The sequence below is a fragment of the Periplaneta americana genome, chromosome 9 (genome assembly GCF_040183065.1).
Source record: "Periplaneta americana isolate PAMFEO1 chromosome 9, P.americana_PAMFEO1_priV1, whole genome shotgun sequence".
In the NCBI taxonomy this organism is placed as follows: domain Eukaryota; kingdom Metazoa; phylum Arthropoda; class Insecta; order Blattodea; family Blattidae; genus Periplaneta; species Periplaneta americana.
This window is the reverse complement of record NC_091125.1, coordinates 137,207,760-137,228,061: the sequence shown is the minus strand read 5'-3', so window position 1 is coordinate 137,228,061 and position 20,302 is coordinate 137,207,760. Positions and strand designations below refer to the sequence as shown.

Genomic DNA, 20,302 nt, shown 5'->3' with positions numbered 1-20,302 from the left:
TACATTTATTTTAACAATATTTCCGTTCTCGTTCTCGTTTCCGTTCCCGGTTTATTGTGGACCAGCCTTAACAGAGATCGTCGTTCCGGCGGTAACGATATCTTTGTTGTGCAGTAACTGTAGTGCTGGGTATGTAAACGTACCTCCCCGTGTTTTAATCTTCATTGGACTGTATCAAGACGTATACAGTATATAATCACATATGCAGCACTGCATTAGAAGCACTCATGCATATAAAAGTTGGTAGGGTGACCCGCAGTACAAAGACGTCGTAAGCTAAGAAGGCAGTTTGAGTGACACAGCGCCGCGACTCGCACATGGCGGCCCTGACACGCGATTCCACTTCCGCCGGCACGCACACAGCAGACTGTTCGGAGAGAACGCAGCAGGTGTTGTCTTGCTGTCCGCCATTTTATCATTTTTCGATTCATAGTTGTTGATTTCCGCGTAATTTCTTAGATTCATCCATAAATGTATGTTGAACGATTTTGTGTCACACCTATACAGTATTAAAAAGTCGTAAATTTTAGTCTACTTTCGTAATACTATAGATGTTACTGTCCCGCACCGTAGCGTATTGTATTGTATTTATTAACATTCCATGGTATTCATACATTGCTTACAGCTAGAATATGGAACAAGTAAAAAAACTTAATACTATTATAAAGTCTTAATTTATAGTCACAGTCTAGATGAAATATATACAGACGAGATTTACAATGTAGTCTACTAGTACAACACAAGGTTTTAGTATCAATTTCATGAAGTGTTATTGAATGTCATGAATTCACCTACAGAATAGAGGACGTGAGAAATTAGGTAATTCTTTAATTTGGCCCTAAATAATTTTATGTTTTGAGTTTCATTTTTTTTATATTGATAGGGAGGCTATTAAAAATTTTACTGCCATATAACGCACTCCTTTTTGGTAGCACGATAGACTTGCCGATGGAGTATGAAAGTCATTTTTTGACGTGTATTTATGCTATGAACTGTTGAATTAGTTACAAAGTTTTCACGATTACATACGAGGAAGATTATTAATGAAAAGATATACTGACAAGCCATGGGCATTATTTGTAGTTTTTTAAAAATAGTCCTACACGATTTCCTAGATTTGGCACCTGCTATTATTCTAATTACTCTTTTTTGTAATATGAATATACTGTTACTATCTGTGGAATTTTCCCTGAACATTATTCCAAAAGTCATTACCGAGTGGAAGTATGCAAAGTATATTGTTTTTAAGGTATTGATATTTACTATCTTTTGCATAGATCTAATAGCAAAACAAGCTGAATTTAGTTTGGAGGTAATTTCTTTAATATGATTTTTCCAATTTAACACATTATCGATTTTTAAGCCAAGAGATTTGGTTGTTGTTGTTTCTAATAGGGATCTATTGTTAATTATTGCGCTAGAAATTTGCGAGGTTTAATTTGGACAGGATTTAAATTGAATTATGTTAGTTTTGTTACAATTTAATACCAATTTATTGACTGAGAACCAGTCACATATTTTGAAGAGAATTTTCTGTGTTGAAGCGTCGTGATCTAAGGCATCTTGCTTAGGACTCGCGTTACGGAATGCACGTTGGTTCGAGTCCTATTGGGGAAGGAATTTTCTCATGCAATTTTGATCAGTAGCTACACTACCAGTCAAAAGTTTTCGATCAGCTATGAAAAGAACTATATAGGGGCTACTTTATTTCAGTGTACAAACACATCGGAAAAACTAAATAGACCAACGAAATAAATATTTTCTCTCTCTAGCATTATGATATGATAGAATATTCAAAACGATATCCCTGTTTTAACCACAAATCCATAGTTGTGATAGGTGATCGAAAACTTTTGAGCGGTAGTGTATATGGGACCGTGTCCATCCAGCATCGTGATTAATTTTACAATTAATTTTGGTTTTCAGATAAATCTATTCAATATGATAAACTTATTTTAAATGCTGAATCAATATGATTTATCCATTTGCAAATTTTATTATTTGCTATTACATCTTAAATAGACTTGAACGTTTTCGCCTATACGGCATCATCAGATATTTAAAAATTGACGAAATCTAAACTTAATTCATTGAATTGTACAAAGTAATATGCATAACAAAGTTGATTGATATTTTATCATGAGTTTTATGTAGTGGAAAACGTATTGGTAGAAATGTTCAATTTGAATTTGTGTAATTTGTTTTGCCGAAAAATAAAGTATGAAATTTAAGATTGTGGATATAAATATTAATACATATAACTCATGTTACATTATTAGTTAAATGTCACTTATTATAAAGATAAAATTGATAAAATTTATAAAATGTTACAGCTACTTTGTCTGGATAAGAACAGATCGCATAGTGCTATGCAATTATTACGATCTAGTCAAATGGTGTGTGTTTATGCAATACATTTGGATCTTCTATAATGATCGATTGTCGAGTTCTTGGGTTCTGTAACATATGTATTTTAATAAATTTTATATCTAGAAATGTTGAAGTAACTGACAGTTTTACTATGATGAACTTAAGAAACTGTTACATGTCGCTAGTGGATGAAATAGGCCTACTGTAGATAAAAGTAGTCTGCTAGTGAGTTTTCCGCTTCTTTTGTGATGTAGCTGCTAAGCGGAATACAGTACATAATCATCTTATAGTACTATGCTACTTAGCATAGTAGCAAACGGGAGTAGGCCTATGTGTTGTTTGGAAATGAGGAAAAGTAAGTTGCAGTGGCAAAGATGTTGTTGAAGGCGAGACAAATAGGTATGATGACGATGAAAATAAAGAGAAGAGTGACAAGGAAGATGATGTAAAAAAAAAAAGGTAAAGGTACCCCCGTATCATGCCATGAAGGCACTTGGGGGGCATGGAGGTAGAGCCCCATGCTTTCCATGACCTCGGCACTAGAATGAGGTGGTGTGGTCGGCACCACGCTCTGGCCGCCTTTTACCTTTTACTCAATTTTATAGGAGGCTGAGTGAACCTCGGGCCGTTCTGAAAGTTTGGCAACGAGAAAAAATCCTGTCACCACCTGGGATCGAACCCCGGACCTTCCAGTCCGTAGCCAGCTGCTCTACCAACTGAGCTACCCGGCCGCCCCGGAAGATGATGTAGGCAAAACAAAAATAAAGACAAAGACGAAGATGATGACAAACACGAAAACGATGAAGACGAAGACGAAACAGTCAAGGCAAAGATAGAAATGATGGACACGAAGAAGAGTATGGATAAGAAGAAGAGTATAGATAAGAAGAAGAATGGATACGAAGGATGAATATGAAGATGATGGATATGAAGAAGATAATGAGGATGATGGATACGATGAAGGTGATGGATACGTTAAAGAAAGTGATGGATACGATAAAGAAGGTGATGGATACGATGAAGGTGATTGATACGATAAAGAAGGTCAGGGATACGATGAAGAAGGTGATGGATACGATGTGGATGGTGATGAATAGGCCTACGAAGATGGATACTAAGAAAGTAATGGAGATGGTGGATGCGAAGGAGAAGAAGAAAATTTAAAATGATGTTTACAAAGAAGAAGATGGAAACGAAGAAGATAATGGTGATGGTGAATGCGGAGAAAATGATGATTACAAAGAAGAAGATGGATACGAAGAAGATAATGGTGATGATGAATGCGAAGAAAATGATGATTACAAAGAAGAAGATGGATACGAAGAAGATAATAGTGATGAATGCGAAGAAAATGATGATTACAAAGAAGAAGATGGATACGAAGAAGATAATGGTGATGATGAATGCGAAGAAAATGATGATTACAAAGAAGATGGATACGAAGAAGATAATGGCGTTGATGAATGCGAAGATTATTGTGATGATGATGATGATGATGATGATGATGATAATTACAAAGGTGATGGATACGAAGGAGAAGATGACGATAGATACGAGAAAGATGATACGAAGAAGTTGGACATGAAGATGATGATGGATTCTAAAAGAAAACGAATACTAAGATTAAAATGGATACAAAGAAAGAGGAGACTGATTTCAAGAGAAGTATGGTGGATAGGAAGAAGATGGTAATGGATTCTAAGATGAATTCTAAGTATAAAATGCATACAAAGAAGAAGAAGATTGATACGAAGAAGATGATGGATATGAAGGAAAAAAAGATAGGCCTAATGATGGATATGAAGTAGAAGAAGAAGAAGAAAAATAAGATGGATATAGAGAAAATGATGGATACCGTACTTGAAGAAGAAAATGGATATAAAGAAGTTTATGATGGATTGAAAGAAGATGGATAACAGGAATAGGATGACTACAAAGAAGAAAAATATTGATACGGAAGGGGATGATGATGGATAAGAAAATGAATACAAGGGAAATGATTATGAATATGAAGAAGAAGATAGTGATGAATACGAGGATGATGGGTACGAAGGAGTTTATGAAGACAAAGACGAAGATTATAGAGAGAGACGAAGTTTGTGAAAACAGAGACGAAGATGAACATGATGAAGATAAAGGCGATGGATGCAAAGACAGAAAATTATGACGAAGATGTTGAATAAGGCAATGCAGATGGATTTACAGAAGAGATGAAGAAAAATGCAGATACTAAATAAAAAGAATACGAAAATGAAGACATGAATGAAGATGGAAAGACAGAAGAAAATGAAAACAGATGGAACTGAAGATACAGAAGAAAATGAATAATGTGAGAATGAATATGGAGTATCAAGAAATTGAATAAGTGAAAAAGAAGAAGAATTGAAGCGGAGACACGGAAGAGGACGAAGATAAAGAAATGGACTAGTAGGTGAATTATTATGAAGAGGACGAGGGGAAATATAAAGATGGTACAGTGCGAGGAACAGGAGGAGAAACAGGAGAAGGGGAATTCTCTCCTATATGGGGTGTGCAGTCGATCCCTATTTATATAATTGAGTGGAGTGCACAGTAGTGATGTGAGGTTATCTTAATTGGCGTGATGCGTGCTGATAATTGACCGGGTCACGCGTGCTCTTACATCAGGCAGTAGTGGGGGCACCTGTCCACGTGAGTCAACAGGTAGACTACGATGCAAGCTGAACAAGCATTTTATGTATTGCTAAGGAGGAGGGTGAACGAGCGCCCACAAGCGCAGTGGATTATTGTAAACTGTAGCAGTGTAGCGTATCCAACTGTTATTACGTATAAGGATAACGTGGTTTATATATTCTTTTCGCTGTAAGAAAAATCCTAATATAAACAATAGCACGGTGACTGAAGTGAGGCTTCATTGGCCGCAGCTTGGCGTCATAGATTCTCAGTACGTGATCCCGCCCATTGTTGTACATTCTGTTTCATGTTAAACATTTCCCGTTACTCATCAAGTACACCTAACCTCATTACTATCCATTAGTTTCCTTAGGAAACTTTTACTTTATAATTACTGCAATTAAATTATTTTAAACTTATGTGTAAGGGCAATCACTGTCGGACAAAGGAGTTATACCTTCCAGGATGCAGAAGCCATACTTAGTACCACGTGCTTACGTGAACAACTAAGAGCTCAAGTGACGCCAGCTTGTTACAAGAACAGACTACCTCGGTATTACTGTTGGTATTCATCCGCGTTCATAGTAAGTAACAAAATATAAAAGTAGCTTTTCTTTTACTTAGCGTTTTACATATAAGTGAGATTATATTTTTCATCGTATTTAACTAGAATTCAATCTTTCATTTTCAAATAATACAAGGTTATGGTTTCCAAATACGGAACTATATTTTCCTGCTTCTTGAGAGTGTTTCGACTGGGAGCCAATCACGGGAATGACAGCAACGTGCTTGTGTTTACATTAGGATTTTTCTTACAGCGAAAACAGTATAGCTGGTTTATTTGATGTGAATAAAAAGTATGGGACACTGCTGGTGGCTTTACTATATTTAATTTTATGAAAAAATGTTAGATTTACATTTATAAAATTTAACTGGAAATAAATTCTGAATATCTATTTTGTATATAAATTGTATTTAGAGTTACATACCGTACTGTATTTCTAATATGCGTGGTATTGAAATGATTTAAATGTTATAAAACATGTAAGGGTGTTACTTTATAGAACTCGAAAGTGGTGAAGGACCCCACTTCAGAACTTATGCAGATTCCTCCAAGCCTCTAGTTACGCCACTGGCCCACATATCAAATGTAGGTGTTTCACCTGATTCGAAATAGAATTTTTTCGCCCCTGATCTGCTCTGATCTCCCTTACATCTTGGGCTTGGGACCTCGATGCGATTTCGCCGATTTGTTTTAGCTGTTGATTATAGACTGGGGTGTATGAATGCAAGAAGCTGACATCGAGATTTTGTCGTAAATGAGGCGACTAACAGGGGTAGTGGAGAAATTTGCATAGTGATGAACTTCGGCAGCAAACATTGTCAGAGTTATTACACGAAGCAAGTTGCGTGGGGAGGGGCAAGGAATTCGTTTTTTGCCAGAGACAGAAGGGGAAGAGCTACTGTGGTGATGTTGGCAGGACGGAAGAAATTTTCCACGACAAAACGACTATGGTCTCCAGGGAATCAGTCGGTTACGGATGTGAAAATTTATTAGAACCCTGTCTGTGAGTGAATGAATGGTCAAACTGGCAGTACGAATCCATGATTTTACCGACTTAATATATTCAGTTCACCTTCTAAAGCCAAGCAGTCTTTCTCCTCGTCCTTTACCTCCTCACTCTCCTTTCGTTCCTTCTTCTTAGCTTTGTACTCCTGCTGCTATTAAAACTACTGCCACTATTACTGTTCAGACTTCTTTCTGTTGCTGTCTCTGTCACCGCTAGTGATGTTGCTGTCTCTCCTTTTAATGTTGCTGTCGTTGCTATTGATGCTTCTGCCATTGCTTTTGATGTTTCTGCTGTTAGTATTGATGTTCTGCCGTTGCCATTGATGTTTCTGTCATTGATTTTGATGTTTCTGCCGTTGCTATTGATGTTAGTGCCGTTGCTATTAATGTTTTTGCCATTATTGTTGTTTCAACCGTTCTTATTGATGTTTATACCATTGCTATTGATTTTTCTGCTGTTATTATTGATGTTTATGCCACTGCTATTGATGATTTTGTCATTGCTGTTGATGTTTCTTCTATTGATATTGGTTGTTTCTGCCGTTGCAATTGCTATTTCTGTCGTTGCTATTGATGTTTCTGCCGTTACTGATGTTTCTGGCGATGCTGTTGATGTTCTTGCCGCTGGTATTGATATTCCTGCTACTGTTATTGATGTTTCTGCCTTTGCTACCGATGTTTCTGCCGTTACTAGTAATGTTTTTGTCGTTACTAGCGATGTTTCTGTCATTGCTATCAAAGTTTTTGCCTTTGCTATTGATATTTCTGCCGTTGCTATCGATGCTTCTGCCTTTGATGTTGATATTTCTGTCGTTGCTCTTGATGTTTCTACTGCCACTATTGCTATTCGTGTTTGCTATTTCTGAGTTTTCTGTTAATGTTGCTGCCGCTGCCGTTGCTGTTGAATGTTTTTGCTATTAATGTTTGTTATTGTTTCTGATGTGGATACTACTGCTATTATTATACTATTAGATAGGCCTACTAGTAATAGGTACTACCGTTACTATTACTATTTTACAACTACCAGTACTACTACATGTATCTTTCTTCATTTCTTAGGTTTTATTTTCTTCCTTATATCCTTTCTTTGTTTCTGCGTCCTCTTCATACAGTTTATTCTTTGTCCTTCAATTCTGTCCACGTAACTTCTGTAGACAGTCTCTTCTTTCTTGTATTGCTTTCTGGCCACTATTCTTTTGTTGACTTAGGCTTTAGTGCCATGCTACAGCATATGAGTTGTTTATGGGGTAAATCAGCCAAAACGTCGCCCTCTTCTGCCACGAATACACACACACCTCGATCTCCTTTGCCTCGTTGTGATATTTCCGCCCTTCGTGGAATATTAGGGACGCCCTGATAAAGAATGTTTTCCGGGGCGTTATTTATCGCCAAGCGTACTTTGTGGTCACGTATTTAATGGGTCGGAAGAAGATAAATTTTAAGAGTGTCGCGTGAATAAAATTGATCTGGAGGGCTGAGCTTTGCGCTTGTAATAGTGGTCCAACAGTAGCCGGAGCAATGGTAGCTCGAACATTCCGAATGAATGACTGAAAGTAATGGTTGAGTGACCGAACGGACAAATGAGTATTTGGATGATTGCCTTAATGGAATAAGCGAATGAATGAATGAATGAATGAATAAATGATGTGAATAAAAAATTAATGAATTGACGAATGAATGACAGGATAGGTGAGTGGATAAACAAACGAGGAAATGAGTGAGTAGGTGTTTGAGCGAATCGATGGTGGATGAACGAGTAAAGGGTAAGTAGATGAACTAACAAAGATAGGTGGACGAACGAGGAAGTCGGTGAGTACTAATGAATGGCTGAGTGGATGAATGCACCAATAAACGGGTGAGATGATGAATGCGACAACGAACGGCTTGGTAGATGAGTTCACCAGCGAACGGGTGAGTGAATGAATGCAACATTGAACGGGTGAGTTAGTAAATGCACCTTTGACGGGTGAATGAATGAATGTACCAAGGAACGGGTGAGGTGGATGAATGCTTCGCTGATCGGATGAATGGATGAATGCGCCAACGAACGGATGGACCTGGTGAATGCACCAAGGAACGTGTGGAGCGGGTGAATGCACCATTGAACGGGTGAAGTGGGTGAATGCACCAACAAACGGGTGAAGTGGGTGAATGCACCAACAAACGGGTGAAGTAGGTGAATGCACCATCGAACGGATGAGTGGATGAATGCACCATCGAACTGATTGGGTGAGTGAATGCACCAACGAACGGGTGGGATGGGTGAATGTACAAGTAAAGATTTGAATGGGCGAGTTCAACGATCGAGTGAGTGAATGAGTGCAGCAACGAACGGGTGAGATGATTGAGTGAAGCAACGAACGATGCAAGATCAGTGAATGCGCCAAGGAACGGGTGGGATAGGTGAATGCACGAGTGAAAGATTTGGATGGGTGAGTTCAACGAACGAGTGGGTGGATGAGTGCAGCAACGAATGGGTGGGATGGTTGAGTGAAGCAACGAACGATGCAAGATCAGTGAATGCACCAAGGAAAGGGTGGGATGAGTGAATGCACGAGTGAAAGATTTAGATGGGTGAGTTCAACGAACTAGTTGGTGGATGAGTGCAGGAACGAACGGGCGGGATGGTTGAGTGAAGCAACGAACGATGCAAGATCAGTGAATGCACCAAGGAACGGATGAGATGGATGAATGCATAGGTGAACGATTTGGATGAGTGAGTTCAACGAACGAGTGGGTGGGTGAGTGCATCAACGAATGGGTGGGATGGTTGAGTGAAGCAACGAACGATGCCAGATCAGTGAATGCACCAAGGAACGGGTGGGATGAGTGAATGCACGAGTGAAAGATTTGGATGGCTGGGTTCAACGAACGAGTGGTTGGATGAGTGCAGCAATGAATGGGTGGGATGGTTGAGTAAAGCAACGAACGATGCAAGATCAGTGAATGCATCAGGGAACGGGTGGGATGGGTGAATGCACGAGTGAAAGATTTGGATGGCTGGGTTCAACGAACGAGTGGTTGGATGAGTGCAGCAACGAACGGGTGGGATGGTTGGGTGAGGCAACGAACGATGCAAGATCAGTGAATGCATCAAGGATGAATGCAGCAACGATCGAATGGACTGGATGAGTGCACCAACGAACTTATGGGTTGGTGCAGAAGTAGGTGAATCTGCAATGGACGGATTGAGTGGATGATTGCACAAACTAATGACTGGGTAAGTGAATGAATTAACGAATAAGAATGAAGCACAAATAATAGCGAATGAGTGGTGTTTGCGAAAGCAATGAGTGGAGAATTATTGCATAAAATAAAAATGAGCCGTCGAGTAAGTTAAATGAGCAAATGAATACATATTAAGTGATGAGCGAATAGATGAAGTTTGTTAATGAAATTAATTAATGGAACAAATTAAGAACGTTTCTGAAACGAATTAATTCGTATAAAATGGAATGACAATCATATTAGTGATTAGACCACTCCGTTCTGCGATATTTGATAAAGTGGAGAGTAACTTATAAAATAAAATGAAGTTTTAAGAGGAATAGTCCAAGTAGTTTTAACATTGTGTGAAATCAGATTTCTTATAGGTCATAGTCCATTATTTACTCTATGTGGCCATAGATGAAATCCGTATCGTACTGATCGCGGTTTACCATATTATGTGTGTCAGCTTTTCAAGGACTGTACTCGTAATGGAATAGGAGGAATACGCAAGTGGTAGGCCTATGTGAACTGTTACTTGAAATTCGACTCATCTCGTCAGTGGTGCCAACATTAAGACGGCTGCTGAATGCACGACTCACCAATTTCCCTCGGGAGGCTCTTGCAGTAAAGACGTGCACGAGTGGAATTTGAGCAACGCGTCCTGCTCTTGTGCCATTGTTGAATTAAGGAGGTCAGCATTACGTTCCTTTCTCCCCCTCGGTTCTTCTTATCCCTTCTTTATCCTCCTCTTCTCTTTCCCCTGTCAGACCACCAATTTATATTTCATGCGTGTCAGTGGAGGCTCGACTTACTTCGGTGTAAAAAGAGATGAAGGTTGCGTTAAAGCGGTTGTCTGCTGTCGAAACAAATGAACTCCTCGTTTATTTACTCTGACGTCAGGGCGAAGGTGTCAATTAATTTTGATCAGGCCTCCGGCATCTTATCAGAAGTTTGTGGTTCGTATCTTAGAACGAAGCCAGTTTCTTGGTATTCCGAGACTAATTCTTTGGTAGACGGAATTTGTTTCGTGCATTAAGGGTGCATGTCTGTGAACTCTGTAAATTAAGAGGACGGGGAGAAACATGCAATGTCACATCGCAGCTGTGTGCTTCATTGGTAGAGTGGCCTAACCAACAAAATCACTCACTTTCTTTCTCCATCTTAGTTACATGACACGCGATATATGATCATCCCCAATACATATTCGCCTCTTTCGTGTGTGGTATGCTCCGATAGTGTCGACCGCTGTGGAGTAATGGTTAACATGTCTGACTGTTAAATGAGCGGGTCCGTGTTCAAATCCTGGTTGGGACAAGTTATCTCGTTGAGCTTTCCCCCCCCCCCCCCGAGGGTTTCCCTCAACCAATTGAAACGGAATTGCTGGTTAATTTTCGGCGGTGGACTTCGGACTCATTTCGCCGTCATTTATTCCCATGCCATTACCATAGCTTGGGTGAAGCACGACCGTTCGGCGACAAATATCATTCATCATAAGTAGAGCCCGGATGTTTGGCAAAATGCTTGACATATACCAAATTTATATAGATTTAATTACGTTTCGAGTTGTTTAGGAGATACAGAACCAATTTTTATTTTGCCTTTAAGCTGTTGTTGCCTATTTTAAGAATAAGTGCCTATTTTTTGCTTTTTTGTATCTTAATAATAAATTGAAATAATTTATATTTTCTCTTTTAAGGGGAGGCAGAGTGAAATTTTCGAACAAAACTGAAGAAAAAATGAAAATTTGTTTTTTTTCCATTTTTATCTTTATTTTCATATTCCGATGTTAGTATTTACATTTATAGCAACAGAACTTGGAATTATAAATTTGGGTCATCTTGCATAATGGAGTTGTTATCGAGGACCCAGTAATTTGCTTTTATGAAAATCGGTAATTAACATAGTGGTAGATATTTACAAATGTTTTCTGCCCAAGGACAAGTCTTTCACTGCAAACCTAGCATTCTCCAATCTTCCTTATTTTCTACCTTCCTTTTGTCTCTGCATATCCATATATCTATATGTTGTCTATCGACCAGCCTCATGGTCTAGTGGTCAGAACTTCTGGATATAGTTCATGAGGTCCCGGGTTCGATTCCCGGTTAGAGCACAGGAATTTTTCCTTAAAGGGGATTATTCCTGTGTTCGTTAGGTTAAGTTTAGATTTAAGACCTCTCCTGGCACTACATTATCATAATCATCCTATCACATCATCGGGGTAATGTAACTCCGCCTTCCAGGCGCCCCAACCTCAGAAGTGGGTTACAATTAAGCCACAGCCAGGAGAGAAGACCAGAAATGTCGAAAAGACAACCTGGTGGCATTGGATAAAAAAATTGTGCCCTTAAAAGTATGAAATTAAAACCAAGATAACTGTAATATTATATTATTCCCATAATAAACTAATACTTATCATTATTTATATACTTTCTCTGAACATATAAATAAAAAGAAATATTGAACATTTCTTACAATATGGTGCATGGAGCATTTTATATCAAACGGTATAAAGTTTTATAAAATTATTAATATTTACAGAACTATTGTACTTAGAAAGTTGAAACTTGGTATGTCCATTACTAATAACATACTTAGTATCCATGATCAATTTCAAGCAAATCGGATAAATTTTGTGAATTTTGAAATATTCACCTCTGCCTCCCCTTAAGTTATTTTAACAACCAACATTTTTATTATCTTTAATTTACCCTCCACGTGTGCAAGTTTAATATTGACTATCCTACAGCTGTAACCATTTTATACGAGTTATTTAATTACGCAAATGCAATTACCAGTAGGCTACCCAGATCATAGCATTTAGACCTTCCTTTTGAGATACTACCGCCTTGGTCATAAAAGGCTAGAATCAACCACAAGTGGTTAGAAGATATTGTCCGAGTCTCTCTACACTTCAAGAATCGGATACAAGCTTAATGAAACGTGCTAGATTACACTTTCAGTTACTGAAAATCGAAAATGCTTCCTTAATAATTTTTTTAATCCAAATTTCGCTGCCCCAATGGAAAATATTACACGAATTAACTTGAACTCCTACAGCTGTGGTAGATAGAAATATGCTTGGTTCAAACATGTTCCATTTACCTACGTCAGATGTTGTAGACCTACCTTTTCCTGTGAGGAAAACTGTTCTATTTGATAAAGGCAGAGTTTGACATCAGAGAACCTAAAAATGTACCTTCTGGTAATGTGCAACCCATACCAAGATGTGTTGCATGAATATAATATAAATTACATAATAAAGTATATTAGACTCTATGCTTGTCTTTAAAACTTAGAAATCCACCGCTGTGGAGTAACGGTTAGCATGTCTGACCGTGAAACGAGTGGGCCTGGGTTCAAATCCTGCTTGGGACAAGTCACCTAGTTGACGTTTTTTTCTGAAGGTTTCCCTTAACCCATTAAGAGAAAATGCTGGCTAATTTTTGCCGATGGATCCTGGACTCATTTCGCTAGCATTATCACCTTCATCTCACTCAGACGCTAGATAACCATAGCAGTTGATAAAGTGTCGTAAAATAACGAATTTAAACTTACACTGCATTTTTAATGTTTTAGTTGCCTTCGTGGCATTCATGTTGTGTCATTTTTCTTATTTACAATGACTTTTTTTCATGTTTTTAATACTGTAATTACTTTTTTTTTGTCTGTCTATTTTAAGTATTATAAATACCTGAACATCGGGGCTCTAATTAAAAGAATTCCTCCAACTCCGGCTGGCGACGCACTTAGGAGCTGGCCTAAGGACGAGTGGGTTACCTGCTCGAAATCTGGGTACGCAGCGAACCTTAGTGTAGTCAGCTGGCTTGGGAATGCGCCCATTTAGAGGGTTAACACAATAGGTCTAGTCGTAGTGCTGGGTCATAATTTTCTCCTCCTGGAGTTCAATTCAATTCAGTGTTCGGGAAGTGCCGTCCAAGAAGCATATGACGTGAGTGGAGATGACATATAAAATCAGTATAGGAACTTACAATTTAACTCGTATTTTTATCCAAAAGTAAAGAATGAAAATGATAGTACTCAGGCATTTAGATGTTAAATACATCTTTTAGAGATACGTATGTCAGAAACAGAGAATTGTGCGTGTCTTGTGATCCAGAAAGAATATGTTCAAAGCAGTGCAGTGGTTCCAGAAATTTTTTGTGGCATCCTTCCCCTTTGCTTAGCACCACAGATTTTAATGCCTTCCCCACTCCAATTTTTTCCCTTGCCCTACAGCTGGGGTTTTCGTTTTATTTGGCGCTCCACTTTTACACTAAGTATAGTTGTTTCTAAGTATTGATTCTCAACTTTTTTTACCATCATGCACATGGGAAAAGATGAGTCGTTATTTAATTGAATGTTAATTACAGATTTGGAGAGGATAGTCCCATTTTAAATGAATTGCTACAAGAGAAGCCTAGTGCCCAACAATAGTGTTCGATTTATGGCTACCAGATTTGTTTTGGGGGGGGGGGGGGAGGAATACTTATACGAACTTCTGGGGATTTAGCAGCGTATAATTTGTTTATTGTTTAAGGTCTAAGGCTATTATCATTCTTAACTCTATTTTAGACATTTAATATTGTAAAATACGTTTACAGAACCTATATGTTAGCCCTCCATATACAGTATACCTGCAGTGTAAATTTAATGAAATCATTGGTACCTAGGAAAACATGAATCATTGCTGACATCAATCATATGTAACAGATGATTTGGGAGCTTGAAGTAATGTATTATTTTTATTCTCCTAGATACATTTTCTGCATGACTGGATTGAAGATGAGAAATAGACAAATCCACTAAACACTTATTTGATACATTTGACCATTTAAACTTTCTTTCAGTAGTACTATAATTATGTAATTGTTCTTTTGATTTACAAAACTTTTCAGACAATTGATCAGAGTTAACAAAATTCTGCTAATAAAAGAGGTCTACAATAACTTCAGTGTAATAATATTGGATTTTATTTATGCATATAGGCCTATTTTATTGCATGGGAAGACATAGATAATCGTCAAATTACGGAAGACATATTTTAAGATAAAAAACTTAAGAATACGGGAAGCTTACAATCTGGCAACCGCAGATCGTTTACCAATAAAGAGAATAATGCCGGGCTAGGTCTATATGCAGATTTGTCCTGTTTTCTTGTCAATATTCGAGGCCAGTATTTTTTAACTGGATTATTTTACGACGCTGTATCAAAATCCCAGGTTATTTAGCGTGTGAATGAAATAAAGATAATAATGCCGGTGCAATGAGTCCGGGGTCCAGCACTGTTAGTTACCCAGCATTTGTTCTTATTGGGTTGAGGGAAAACCCTGGAAAAATTTCAACCAGGTAACTTTTTCGACCAGGATTCGAATCCGGGCAACCTGGTTTCGCGGTCAGACGCGCTAACCGTTACTCCACAGGTGTGGACTGTCAGCACCCATATTCTCACAGGAAGTGAGTAGGCAAACAAAGAAGCTTTATTTGTTCAGAGTTCAGTACACAAGAAAAATATGAAAAGATGAAGAAATGCTTGAAAAAGAAAGGGCGAAGATGAAGAAGTGCGAGAGGAAGGTGAAGAAATGTGAGAGGAATGAAGAAATTCGGATGAACGAGCAAAATGTTTTGAAAGAGGAATAAATGTTAGAGAGAGAGAGAGAGAGAGAGAGAGAGATAGAGAGAGAGAGAGAATGAAGTTTGGGAGGAGGAGTAAGTTCGAAATAAAGAGGAGGGTGTGGAGGAAAGCAGAAGAAGTGCAAGAGAAAGAAGTGAGAGTGTAGGATAAGTTTGAGATGAGGAGGGAAAAGTTTGAGATAAGAAAAATGAAGTTTATGATAAGAAAACGAAGTTTGGGATAGGGAAAATGAAGTGTGAAGTAAGCAGGAATAAATCTGAGAGGGGGAGAAGTAAGAGAAATGGGGAAAAAGTTTGAGGTGAGGAGAATGAAATCTGAGAGAGAAGAAAGAGAAGAGGAAGAAGTTTAAGAACGAAATTTGAGAGGAGAGGGGAGGGAAACAGGAAGACGTTTGAGAGCAAAGAGAAGTAAAAAGTTTGAGAGAATGTTAAGTAAAAGAGGAGGAACAAGTTTGAGATAAAAGGAGATCGAAGTGTCATTAAGAAAGAAGAATGAAAGGAGAAGAAGTCAGATATGGAGGAAGATGTGCGAGAGAAAGAGGAAGCATTGAACAATAGGGGAAGATCAATAAATATAAGGAGGAGATAAAGAAAAAAAAAAGGAAGGGGAAAGGTGAGCACAAAAAGGACGCAGAAGGGGACTACATCCGCGGTGGTGTGGTGCTGATGTTGAAGGCGAAGAAGGAAAAGGAGCAGACGTAGAAAATGCAGAGGGAGGCAAAAGAGAATAAGAAATTGGGAATTTTCGTGCGCGGAGGGTTCGTAGAAGTGGGTGTGCTGGAGGGAAAGCACGCACGCAGGCAGTCGAGCTCCAGCTCAGCAAGTCAGTCGCAGAAAACCAATCAACTTAATGTCCCCTTCCTTATAAACTCTTATCTCTCCTCCCTCTTCAATTTTGTATTTGCAGAAGAATGGGGGACTGCGAAGGGGGGCCCTCGAATCAATCCCCGAAAGACCTTCCTTCCCCCACCGTGTTGCCCCTCCTTCAAAACTCTGCTCTGGTGCGCGGGGTCCTCCTTCAAGCTCCAGGCAATAACCCTCATTATTCCCCCCAGCAATTCATCATATTCCCTCTCCCCTATCCAAGCTGCTGCGTTCGCCATCTTACCCGTGCGTTAAGTCCGTGAAATGGTCTGCCATGATTTAGATGCTGCGGTTCAGAACGTGCTTCTTTCACATCCATTGCCCACGTCGTGACGTGAGAAAGAGGGGGAGAAGAGATCAGAGAGAGAAAGAAAAGGCTAGGATGGGTGGATGAATAGATAATTGACACATAGGTGAATGGATAGATCGATAGATTTATTTATTTATTTATTTATCTATTTATTTATGTATTTATCTATTTATTTATTTAAATCCACCACCAACAGAAGCAGACTTCCAATTACAGGTGGCTTACACAGATATATACACAAATACTGTACATAGGTAATAAGAAAAAAACAAAACAAACAACACAAACGAAAGAAAGAAAATACATAGGCTAACGGTAATAGATGCTAGAATATAATATTGCAATTAATATAGTGCCAAATGTCAATATAATGATGCAAAATTATTTAAAAACTAGAGTAAAAACATTATAATACATTTCTTCATAATTTAAATATCTAAGGAAATACAATTCTTTTTAATATTGTACGAAATTTTTCAACTGTTAAACCGAAATCTCATTGAGAATCACAGTTTAAAGACAAAGTATTACACATAACAAACAACGGAGAGTTCTTGAAGAAAACAGTTCTAGGAATGAGAATAACAAAAGGTGGCCTATGACATAATTCTGTTTTTTTTTTTACATTGAACTGAAGGAATTTATGATAGTTACAGCTATTCAATATACCGTTAACAGTCTTACAGAGTAAAATTTGACTATTAATCATCGAGATTTTAAAGTTTTATAATTAAATTAAAAAAGTAACTGATTATATGAAATTTGCTTGTCGTAAAGCGACACGTGATGTTTTTAAAAATATAAATAACGTAAAAATCTTTTCTGTATCATTTCTATTTGCATCTGATGGGACTGGAACTGAGGTGACCATATTATTGATGGTACTAAGACATTCGGGTGAATGGATGGATGAAATGTTGATATGAAGATGGGTCATTTTAATTGTTTTTAACGGACCGGTTGATTGATTAATTAATTAATTTATTTATTTCATGAGGACCGAATCTGGGATGGATTCTTGCATTTAGGCCGTTTAGGCCTATTGTAGCCTATGCCCTATATGAGATGATTGAGATGACATTCGTGAATCCGACGCTGACAAGCTCGAACCCAGAGCCCGAAGCGCCAAGTCTTTTGAACAGCCCTGAGCACAACGAGGAAATGTAATACAGAACTGAAAAACTCGCCCGTGTTCTTTTCGCTTACACTGCCTTATAAGCAGAGCCTGTATGTTAGGTAAAATGCCTTTTTTAAACGGAGTGTAGGCCTCTGTATGAAAGACCTATTAGAGATAAACACGTTTTCACATATTTGGGGATGATAGACCAATTTTTGTTTTGCCTTTTTTGTCTATTTTAGCTCCCGTTGCCTATTTTAAGGTTAAATACTTCTTTTAGTCTTTTTACGTCGTTGTTGTACATTTTATATATTTTTAATGCATTTAAAATAAACAGCACATAAATTATATAAAAAAACAAAAAAGAACGGTTGTACAAATTAGAAATATATAGTCACCTCACACAAATATTTCCTGAGAATCTTATTCGCCAGCAATACATAATTTCCAAGAAGTCGTAAACTTTTCTCCCCTATCGATTCCATCTTTTATGTCACAGTATAACCCTCAGTGCTCAGGTTACTTCTGGGTTTATCAGCGAAAGAAAGGGGATGAGGGTTAAAGTTAAGTGAATACCATAGTTTAATGAAGATTGACATATCATTTAGTTTGAATGTGTATACTTTATATTACTTGCTATAAGTTTCCACTGAATTATGGTAATAACTTCATTTTAACCCTTGTTTTCTACAGTTTTAGTAAATGGCGCTTGGCCCACTACGGCTCTGAACACTTCAATTATACTGTACTGTAAATAACCCACACTTCTTGGACAGAGTATTCCATAAAAATTCACAACGAACTGCGAATTGGATCCATTGTTGATAATTTTCTTTAATTTATTACGACGTGGTATAGATCTACATACTACGGTGACGCGCGCAGTTCACACTCGAGCGACTTCTTGCATTGCTGTAGAAGGTGGGATCTTTGAAAACCGTCTTTAATACTAATTTTTCTGGTGAGTTGTTGTTAGCTAATTGTCCGAAGATAAGTTTGAATCTCGTACGTGACAACAATAAGGCATCACTAATGAGTCAAATAAGTCAGAAGATAATGGGTAAGGTGGCCAGTTCCTTTCTTCCTTCATTGAATACATCGCTGACTAGTAACATATTTCACTCATCAGACTAAAGATGTATGCAACAATAACATTGTTCTTCCTCTGACACATACTGTCAAGTAAGTTGTAGTACCTGATAATAATAGTTCTGGTGAGTAATAATGTGAATGTAGGCCTAATTAAATAAGTTTCTAATTTATCCACTATCATTTTCCTAGATATTTAAATGCTTACACCTTCACAATTTCCACGTTCGTGTTCAACTTTTAGGAGGTGTAACTTAGCCAATTTCAGAATTTTGACATACATTTACATGATTTTTTTTTTATCAAAATTTTATCAAAAATCACTTCCTAGATTATTGCACGATCATCGTGAATATAGGACCTTGTAAGGACATCTCGACACGCTAAAAACAATGTTATTTTTTTTACAAATTTATGCAAACTTTATTTTAATTGTATCCCCTGTGTATTGACATGTTTTCCATACATGTCACATCTGATGCCAATGTGATTATTTGATATATATAAATTGATGCCGAAGAGTCGACTTCTTCCATAATGGGGGAGATTTCGACGTAGGCTAGTATAACAAACATAGGAAATACTTTAATATCCAACATTTACAACATAAATTTTGATCCTGAAATATAAATATTTTATAATTATAAATTTTTCATCGGTGCCATTTCCCACACGCCTCGTAAAACCACACACAGAACACAGAACTACGTCTTTGAAACTATCGTAACTATTGTTTTAAAATATTTACAACGTCTTTAGTAAGAGGATGATGCATCATGAAAACAACAAAGTAGGTGTGACTCATGACACCACCAAGAGAACTATATCTAATTTTTTTTTTCAAGGAGGAGGATATGACTCTGTTATTCATATGAATTGCTTCGAAAATGTAACCTGAACATAATCTGTTAAAAGATAGATGAACAAATGACGTGTTTTGTTAAACAAGATTACAATAAAATAAAGGCATTACATCTACTGATGTTTTTTTTTTCTTTTGTTGTAGGCAGAGCTGGGAGCAGAAGGTACAGCAGTTCCTGGAGACAGCCCCCGTGGTCCTTCAAGCAGAGTCAGATAACCAACACAAGAACATCCTCCTCCAGGGTCAGAAGGAAGTGTTTGTAACTCATCAAAATGAAGGAGCACCATTGAGCAAGGAAGACGAAAATCCTATTAACACTGACCTAGAATGGCATACATTGGATGTGTTGGTGACAGAAGCAAACAGTAGGCAGGAGGGAAAGTCTGAGGACAAGAAGGAAGTGCAAAACGAAACAATCGGTGTTAAAGACAGGGGGTCAGTGTTCTTTCTGAGGGGCGGTGAGCAGGATCTCGCTGTGAAAGAAGGGAAGTTTGTGCCAAAGATTGTGTTCTTAACAATGAGCGACAAACAACAGCAGCCACCACCGCAACCTCAACCTCAACAACCCCAACAGCAGACTGTTCTCGACCAAAACGTCCAGCAAGTTCAAGTACAGGTAAGATGATC

At 37.9% G+C, this 20,302-nt stretch overlaps 1 protein-coding gene across 2 annotated transcripts in view; it reads left to right on the top strand.

The window, feature by feature from the left end:
• LOC138706544 (polyhomeotic-like protein 1) overlaps positions 1-20,302 on the top strand; it is a 366,549-nt gene that overhangs the window by 222,309 nt on the left and 123,938 nt on the right. For both annotated transcript variants that reach the window (XM_069835973.1, XM_069835972.1), the window contains exon 3: positions 19,820-20,291. In XM_069835973.1, the coding sequence (XP_069692074.1) occupies positions 19,820-20,291 (472 nt within the window). The remainder of the gene's footprint in view (positions 1-19,819; positions 20,292-20,302) is intronic.